The following is a 10,035-nucleotide window of genomic DNA, read 5'->3' on the forward strand; positions in this document are numbered from 1 at the left end:
TTATTGAAGACCAAGATGTAGTCAGTACTCTGTTGCTAAAAGAAGTGATTAAGTTGGACTGAGCCATGCAGTGTCACTGAACCACTATCTCATGATAGGACAGGCTTGTTTGAGTGAAACCATACAGTATGGTTTTACGTCGCTATTTGAGAAGCCCATTTCCAGTGTCCTAAGCCATGATATTGCTAAAAGCAGCATAAAACTAACTCACTGCTAACACAACCCTTTCTCATCGATGTTCTCAAAATCAAATGTGATGTCTCTCGTGTTAAGTGATGTGCATGTGGTGTCTGCTCGGTGATTGGAAGGTTGGAGGTTAAACCCAACCAAAATCATACCTAAACATGTTAAATATTAGCACTGTTATTTCCTTAGCTTGTGCAAGGCATTAATGATTAATAAGAAAAATTGGGAAAATCAAATTGTCCCCATCAGATGTTCATGTGTGCCCCCAGTCCATGTTCAGTGAATGAGTGAGTTTTAGTTTTATGCCACTTTTAGCTATATTCCAGCAATATCATGGCAGGGGACACCAGAAATATGCTTCACAGATTGTACACATTAGGAATCAAACTTTGGTATTTGGTGTGTTGAAGGAACTCTTTAACCACAAGGCTACCCAGTCTCCCCTAATCCATGTTTAACAACTCACCAGGACATATTCCATTCAGGCATCTTTAGTTTTATCGCACGAATGCTTCACTTCAAGGGACCATTCATTATTTTTGGCAATGGATGATGATTTTTGTGCATGTACAATGTGAATGTCACCCCTACCTCCCTAGGACAAAATGGGTGCTCTCCATTGGGATAAACAAGAAATTGTCATCCATAAAGTTCTATGCTTAACGTTTAATCTAGACTCATCAGTTGTAGAATGCTGATCAAACAATGACATTACTTGTTTATCAAATACCATTTCATTAAAAGACAACAGAAATACTTGGTGGACATTTTATTACAGACAATATCAAACGTTCACATAAAATTTTCATGGGATATAATTGGCATGCAGAAGTTGTGTCAATGCAGGCAGGATTGACTTTCATATGACTCCAACATACCACATACAGATCATACTAAACAGCTAAAGAAACACATTTTTTATATTTTTGGGTCAAGTTTTTGAAAAGAAGAAACATGAACTCTTACTTTTATGAGATGTCATATTTTCAAAACTTTGCTGTTCAGTACAAGTGGTTTCGTGATATTTCACTTTGAAAATGTTATCTGCTACAGCTGTAAGAGCTGATGTTTGGCTACAACTGTAGAAGTGATGTTTATCTAAAACTGCAGAGGTGATGCTTGGCTACAGCTGCAAAAGTGATGTTTAGCTACAGCTGTAGAGGTGATGCTTGGCTTACAGTAGAGATATTGTTTGGCTGCAACTGTAGAGGTGATGTATGGCTGCAACTGCAGAGGTACATGTATTGTTTGGCTGCAACTGTAGAGGTGATGCTTGGCTGCAACTGCAGAGGTATTGCTTGGGTGCAACTGTAGAGGTATCTTTTGGCTGCAACTGTTGAAGTGATGCTCTTAATGAAAGTTGAAGTACAAAACTATACACATGAAACAATATGATTTTAACAATATACAAAACATATACAGTTAACAAGAGAAACATACATTCACTTTGTTCATATCTATCACTTTTAGAAATACTGATAAGATAATAAAATTTGTCGACATTTAATACATACATGTACTTCGTAAGCAAGCAAAGTATCAAATTAAAGCTAGCCTGCTAGCTTGTGGCAAGAAGTATGTTTCAAAGGGCTTTTAGGGTCTTACAGGGAATCCAAAAGACTGAACTTGTGTTTTTCCCCCAAAATGTATTTCAAATCAATGTAAAATATAAGTATAGGTACTAACTGACATCTTACAGAATTTGGTGCTAACCCTTATTTGTTCTTATGTCACAAATTTATCTACATGTGGCATTTATCTGATTTTGATCAATGCAGGTGTCCACCAATTCTTGCTGGAGAGATGGTGCAAAAAGTGATGTGTATGCTTTGTGTTCTGTCTGGTACTCACAAGAACTGTGAACACCCATAGAGATCCTGGTGATAATCAATCTCCAGTAACCCATGCTTGTTTAAAAGGCAGCAACTGGGATCGGGTGGTCAGACTTGCTGTCTTGGTTGACATATGTCATCATATCCTGATTGTGTAGATCAATGCTAGTGCTGTTGATCACTGGACTGTCTAGTCCAGACTTCATAATTTACAGAGCGCTGGGCGGAGTATGTAGTTAAACAACAACCATCCAACCACAAGAACCATGGGGTGGAGTAGCCTCGAGGTTAAGTGTTTGCTTGTCATTCTGAAGAATTTGGTTTGATTCCATACATGGGTACGTGTGATACCTACTTCTGGTGTCCTTTGACGTGATATTGCTGGAATGTTGTTTAAGTGGTGTCACTCACTCACTCACTCACTCACTCACTCTCTGGTAGAGTCACATCACATCATGCAAAGAATCAGAGTAAAAAACTGAATTGAAACTGTCATTAGAAAAACATCAATTCAAGCTTCCAAATTTCACCCTAAGTCATATGCTATTATGATTCGCTCACTGTTGGTGAATCAAACGTCATCCCTTCATGAATTCATTCAAATAGTTCATGATAAATAAATAAAACATTTGTGACTTTTTAACAACAAGAGTGTTTGTATTTGAATTTGGGTGTTATTTAGCAAAGCATGAAATGCAAATGGGAGTATATCCTATCTAGGCAGGAAAATAGTCAAAACACTTGTATATTTAATCTGAAAGTTATATATTCATTGGCCACAAGTTGACACAGTCAGCGTAGCTAAAACATGAATACACAATGCCATTTAGAAAGTGCTCAGATGTAACATATGTTATATTTGGGATTGCCCTTTCTGAGTAAAATACAGATATGAAGCCTGAAGCCGACTGAACACCACTCGGACCCGCAACTTTTGTTTTCTGCAGGTCCTTATGGCTGGCAGCTTTTCTACCCCCAATAACTAAAGAGTACTATTTCCATATTAAAATACCAGCCCCACACATTCCGATTAGGACCCACAACTTTTCATGGGTCTGGGCCTGCAGCTTTTCAGGGTTAAGGACAAACACTAGATTCTAATACCATTGTTGGGTTGAGTTCCATCTGGGCTTCAAACCCATACCCTCAGAGTCAGGCACCTAATGCTACATGTCAGCACACAGTCAGCCACCTAACGTGCTGCACCTAACCTGTGATTTAGTTCCACATGTTGATACTCTGCGAAATATTCATCTGTTGAAGGTGCTCCTGCCTCCATTGTGTAAACAAAGTTTGGAAATGGTGTAGCTGTTTTGACAGGGATCCATGTTGAGTACAGGGCAGATCATTTTCCTTTAGATGACCCCTTTGTTGCTGTTGCATGATAGATGATTTAAAAGAAAAAAGTGAGAAAGCTAGATAACAATGTTTTGAATCCTTGCTAAACCATCTAAGATTGATTTGTGACAAAAAATCAGCAAGTTGTAAATGACATAAGAGGATCTGGAGGGGGATGCGCAACCCCACTCTTCAAAAAGCTGTGTCCGCCTCTGAATGATACAATCAACTATCACATACAGGACACCTTTTATTATAAACAGTAATATTGCTCCTTGGTGAGTGAGTGAGTGAGTGAGTGAGTGAGTGAGTGAGTGAGTGAGTGAGTGAGTGAGTGAGTGAGTGAGTGAGTGAGTGAGTGAGTGAGTGAGTGAGTGAGTGAGTGAGTGAGTGAGTGAGTGAGTGAGTGGTTTCATGCCGGCACTCAGCAATATTCCATGTATATGGCGGTGGTCTCTAATTAATCAAGTCTGGATCAGACAATCCAGTGATCAACAACATGAGCATTGATCTGTGCAACTTGGAACTGATGACATGTGTCATCCAAGTCAACAAGTCTGACCCTCTGATCCTGATTGTCTCCTCTTACAAGCATAGTCGCCTTTTGTGGCAAGCATGGGCTGCTGAAGGCCTATCCTAGCCCGGGACCAACATGGGTCTCCAAATATAATGTATGTTATAGTTAATATGTGTCATGGAATCTATTTTGTTTATGTTTCACTGAATGAAATACATCACCTGCTGGCATACTTTATTGTCTGTTACCCAATATTGATGAAACATATGTAAATTCATAAACAAAAGTAAGTGTGGACTGCTAAAATTCTGTTTTTACATATTATGTACAATTCATCTTGCACTTGATCTTGAATCAGTTCTAAAAATATTTACTTAAAAATATACTTAAATACAAAAGTATGCCCAACAGCTCTTTGACTCACCTGACAGAGAAATATTTTCTTTACCAGAAACACTTTAATGTTATGCAGGGCTCGATTTATGAAACGTTAAACAGGTGCAACCGAAGATAAAAACCTAGTTGCACAGGCAAATTCCAGTAGCACTGCTGTTACTGCAGTATGTAGATGCAATCATTTAGATGTTTAACCACTCAAAACTTGAGTTAGACTAATAAGTAGGTTGCACTAGTGCAAGTAACAAAGCACTAAATTGAGCCCTGCAGTCTAAGTAAACTTATCCTCAGTACTTTTTGTTACACTCCACTACCGAGTCTAACAAAACATTATGGGAGGTCGTGTCAGGTAACGTTTGAGACTGACCAATCAGAACACAGCTTACCAAATTGCGAAAGTGCACATTTGCACATACCATTTGAACTTTTTATCTCGAAAAGGTTTCATACCCGAACTATTAAATGCTATTTAGCGTACACTTGCTTCTGGGTGATACACATGGCGCACATTACAACCATGACAACGGTGAGTAAACAGTCGCTGAAAATAGTGTTTTTGGCAATACTCAAGGATGTTATCTTGCGGCAATATTAGCTAATGGTAACCATGTCAACAGAAAACCCATATATACTGCAGGTCAAATAACTGTGTTATATTCGGAGTTTTGTTTGTGGAGAGATCTGTGTCAGTGACATGAATATTTTGAAAGTCCCTCCAATCCCTAAGTAGTAGCTGTTGTCTGATTGGTTAAATCTATTTAACCATGTCGTGTTTGACTGGATGGTCATTGGTCACTCAAAGGCTACCTGATGCGACCTTCTACTAGGTTTTGTTAGACTCAGTGGTGGAGTGAAACGAAATACACTGAGACTAAGTTTACTTAGACTGTTTAGCCCTGTGACATCAGTCTCATTTTTGTACAAATATATAAAATAAAAAAATACAGTGAGTAAAAGAAACATTCAAGTAAATGAATGAAGCATAAAAATGAAATGCTTTTACAACTTATATTAAGACAGCTATCTCAGATGCAAATTGTGATACTTTGACCATCTCATAGTCTTTAGCAAAGTGTCATTCTTAGGAATCACATTTTAAAAACATTTTGTGATAAAAATTAAAAGATTTGTAAACAACAAATAAGAAAGACACTTGAAATAAAAACAAACTGAGGAAAACAAGATGTACTATATTATTGTAGGTAACTCAAATTTTGTGGACCAAAAAAGCAGTCTGTAGAAGGGGGCAGACTCATCTACAAGTTACAAACAAGACATCCAGTAACTGATATCACTCTTTCTTGACAATAGTATAAGAATCTATAACAAAATGTCACATCACAATATAATAAAGAAGTTATTATCCTTAAAGTATAATAGCGCTCTCTGACTATGTCTGGATAAATTTCCCACATACAAACCCCACCATATTGCGACACAGGCTACAGAATCCCAGACAGAGGATATCTTGAAGAAAACTGGAGTTAGAGTTTATGTTCACTGAGAAAGTGAGCAGTGAAGTCATATTTATCCTTCAGCAGCTTGCCACATATATTGCAACAGCGGCAGTCCATCTTGTCGTGCATGCTGCGATGAAGGTGATACATTGCCGCATCCTGGAAGATCACACAACAGAAGTCACAGCGGAATATATCATCCCGCGACATCATGTGACGGATCAGATCATCTGAAGAGAAATCTACCAAAGAAATACGATTATTTGTCCGAATCTGACTCTGAACATGACTGGTGTTGAAATTTGAGGATAACCTTGACCCATACAACCTTGACCCTAGATGCCTGGAGGGTGAATGTCCGAGAAGGGATTGTCGCAATGCTTGTGTTGGAATCCCGATATCGGAGCTGGAGTGATTGCTGTCACTTGTGACACTCACGTTATCAGTGTCGTCTGCACCTTTCACACTTTTATTTTCAGGCGCAATTTCAACAGAGTCGTTCTGATCGTTCTTCGGGATGATGCTGTATCTTTGGGATGAAGGGAATACTGGCTGGTTGCCTCCATCTGACAGAGGACTCTTGGAGACAGGATGAAGAGGAATCTTACCATCAAGCCACTTGTCCGACTGACTTGTAATCAGACTGTCTGTGTCAGTTTCTAGATCCTCTACTTCCGTCTTGATTATTGTCTGAATATCAAGCTCTGGCTCCGTCTTCCGTACAAATGCTGGTTTCCTTCTCCGCGTTGATGGTGGTAAGGGAGACAATCCTGTCGAATCCCCTCCATCCACAACCAAGTCTCGGACCAACTCAGGTTCTCCGCTGTTTGCGGTCAGTTCTGTTGGCCATGTTCCAGTTTCGTCCAGCATGTGCTGTTGTATGTGCTGTTCAAGACGTTGTTTCCGGCAGAAGCCCATCTTGCAGATGTTACAGGAGTAGGGCTTTTCTCCCGTGTGTATGCGTTTGTGGCCATTGAGGTGAGATGACTGGGCAAAGCGTTTGTTGCAGATATGACAGGCGTATGGTTTTTCACCTGTGTGTGTTCGCTTGTGGATAATAAGGTGTGCTCTCTGTGTGAATCGCTTGTTGCACACATTGCAGGCATGTGGACGTTCACCTGTCGATGATAACATAAAACATAATGACATCTGCTGATATTTCAGGAAAAGGATGACAATATGGTAAGGCCACAATATGATGCGTACACTGAAAATATGGGTGTAAATATGGGTGTGATACAATTCCTAAGCTGATAAAGTACTCTCATGTCATAAGTTTACATTCTTCTTTGATTGTCTGCTTGTTGTTTAATGCCACACTCTGCAAAATATTAGCTCTACGATGGAAATAATCAAGTCTGGACTTTAAATTTATGTTTATGAAGTCTTGAAAAATGCAATTCAACTCCAAAAGATCCTCAACGAAAACTATGCTTTCTTTAACTACTAAATTCAAAGTACACTCCTTATTTTGGGCCACTGATTTGTTTGGTACTTTGCCAGAATCTTCATAAAGAAACAGTTGTGGTTTGGAAAGTATTTGGAAATAACAATAGTCACACTTTGTGACTTACTTCTCTTCATCAATATGTGAACCAAATATCTAAATGATAATATTATGTTCTTATTGGTGTTCCAATGAACCTTGGTCTGTCTTACTTCAGATGTACTCAAACTTTAGCAAGGGAGTGAATATTGCTTAACACTACATTAGCACTTTTGCTCCTAGAAGCCATTGCAATCAAGCGGAACAAGCCCTCAGTCGACAGAGACGGTGGTGTTTACCTAACCAGTGCATGGAACTACCTCATCCTCCGTGACTAACCTTTATATAAACATCTTTACCTGTTACTTGTTAACCTAATTAGCCTATAATACCAATCATAGAAGCCTGCACACCAATCAGTTGAAGCCTGCACATCAATCAATCGAAGCCTGTACATCAGTTAATAGAAACCTGTATATCTTGTTACCCATTGTTATTGGTCTACTGTTATGTGTATATATACTACATCCCTTTAGTTTTACCATCACTTCACCTGAAGAAGAGACTGGGAACTGTCTCGAAACGTTGTGACCTTGTATAATAGAGAAGTTGAACCACAAAGCATATTTAGTTTGATTCCACCAACTTCTAAATGCCTTTGAAACAACCAATATGGTCTCTGCTTAATATTGAAAAACCGACAATAAACCCATAGTAGTAATTAACACACATTCAGTTTTTACAAGCTGGAAGTGTCAGCGGTGTCTGTAGTTTTTATGGTGGCACAACCCCTGTAAAGTGACAAACAGCTATCCATATGCCATAAACAGCTTTCATTATACAGAGGCCTACCTGTATGTGTACGCTGATGTTCAAGAAGGCTGGCTGGTGAAGACAGGTGCTTGCCACAAGTATTGCATCTCAGGCGATCATTCCCTCCATCTACCTGCTCAGCCTTCAAGTCCATGACAGAGGCTAAACATCCAAACATTCAAGTAGTTAACATTACAATTGAGAATTGATCTATTTTAAGAAAATGGACTTATTTGACTTCTGGTTAATATTACAATAATTGTTGCAACAAAATTAAAGAGGTCAGATTAGATGTGTATTTGTGGAACATGTGAACATTAGCTGTTTTATGTCAAAAGATCTTTATTACGTTCGTAAACCAATAGCATTGAACACGGACTTGCAAAACTAACTAGAAGTAAAATATCTAGAATATCTGATCTTTCGCCTAGCCACAATATTTGTGTGATTTCAAAGCAAACTTGACCAGACGACGACATCGGTCCCATATTATTACACAGTGGGGTCGTTATTGTAACTACAATGAGGTATGATGCGACATTCTGTCAATTTCTTACGCTGTGCAGAATCCCGGAAGTGGAGGCTTGAGAACAAAGGGACTTCACTCTCACACTGAAAGCTGGGCTGCTTCTCGACAGTACGACAGTCGGACCTCTAATCAGGTTAAACGAACAGAGGAACACCACATTTCTCCTACATTCTTACAAAAATAAACATAATAGATGTTTATGCAAATATTAAGAAGCGATTTAACACATGATTTATTAGAAATATTAAACGATGTCCAAAAATTCCAACCACGTGAATCCATGTGAAAAATCATAATGATTTTTCCATCGATTGTCAGTTTTCAGTCAGCAAGGAACTAACTCATTTATTCTGTATTGTTGAAACAGTAATTTGTAATGAGTGAAAGAAAAACAATACTAAGGAATTTACATAGGTCTACATATATAAAAGAAACAATACAGCTTGACTTCGCTATATAAAATTATACATACAGTTGTCTATTTCTCTTTTACGTTACATGCTGGGGAATACAGTCAACGCCTCGTACATCCGTCCGTAATCATTTTGCTTCCGCAGCATAACCCCAAAAAAACCGTTTAAATATTTTTCAACAAAACTTGGTTGATATACATGTATCAAATAGAACCTGGAATGTTGCCTTTTGCTATTTAGAATATTTACACTTTTGTTTTTCTCGGTTTCAATGGAAACGGTCCTGACTTAGTTTCAGAAAGAAGGGGTAGGTTTCGTTCAAGAGCACAACTCGAAAGCCGTTCAGTATCTTAGCAGACATAATTATGAAACATACCCGAAAGTGGTACCTTTTTGCTATTTGCGGATATTTGACAGTTTTTCTCGGTTTCCATGAAAAAGCTTTGGAATTAGTCTAAAAAAATCAAGTTGGACTTACACTAGCTCTCAGATGATTTGTACTTTCAAATATGATAAGGCAGGTTAGATTTTTCATCTTCCGATGTCTCTTGTTTTCCTTCTGCCATTTCATTTATTGATATTGTTCATAGAAAGTGCTGAAGACCTTCTAAGCTGTTGTAACTCATGCCCAATCCTTTGCCCGAGAATAAATTATATTAAAAGAAACAGACGTTGTCTTGGGGTTTCTGACATCTATTATAGTGTTTGCGATAGAAATAAGTACGTATAACGACTGAATCATATTTGTCCTGCCATGTTAAATAATATGTTTTCATGACCCACCTCTGTATAGTCTGTCAACGCAATTTTGGGACATCCATCTACCAAATAAAACCGACTGACCACATGCCATTAACATATATCTTAATGTCGACGACAGACAATGCTGTCTAGCTTTGTCATCCATGAATAGCGATAAGAGGATAGCTTTCAAAATGTGGCACGACAATGGAATATTGTCCTTCCTGTTGATAACGCTGAGTGACTCAAATACTGCAATGAGACTCAAACTGCATTCATAAAGAACACGACCCCTTCCCCATCACTGAGATATGACCATAGGGTTCA

General features: G+C 38.5%; 1 protein-coding gene across 2 annotated transcripts; it reads right to left on the reverse strand.

Annotated features, from left to right (window-relative positions):
* Positions 1-4,092: 4,092 nt before the first annotated feature.
* On the reverse strand, positions 4,093-8,634 carry LOC137261689 (DNA-binding protein Ikaros-like). 2 transcript variants are annotated; one of them, XM_067799469.1, is made up of 3 exons: positions 8,583-8,634; positions 8,065-8,187; positions 4,093-6,844 (listed from the first exon to the last, which is right to left on the reverse strand). In XM_067799469.1, the coding sequence occupies exons 2-3, from the start codon at positions 8,177-8,179 to the stop codon at positions 5,754-5,756; spliced, it is 1,206 nt and encodes a 401-aa protein (XP_067655570.1). In that variant the 5' UTR covers positions 8,180-8,187; positions 8,583-8,634; the 3' UTR covers positions 4,093-5,753. The 2 variants fall into 2 exon arrangements, with proteins under 2 accessions (XP_067655570.1, XP_067655569.1); XM_067799468.1 differs by lacking the exon at positions 8,583-8,634 and having other exon boundaries at positions 8,065-8,220.
* Between the last annotated feature and the right edge of the window lie 1,401 nt (positions 8,635-10,035).

Source organism: Haliotis asinina, chromosome 14 (genome assembly GCF_037392515.1).
Source record: "Haliotis asinina isolate JCU_RB_2024 chromosome 14, JCU_Hal_asi_v2, whole genome shotgun sequence".
In the NCBI taxonomy this organism is placed as follows: Eukaryota; Metazoa; Mollusca; class Gastropoda; order Lepetellida; family Haliotidae; genus Haliotis; species Haliotis asinina.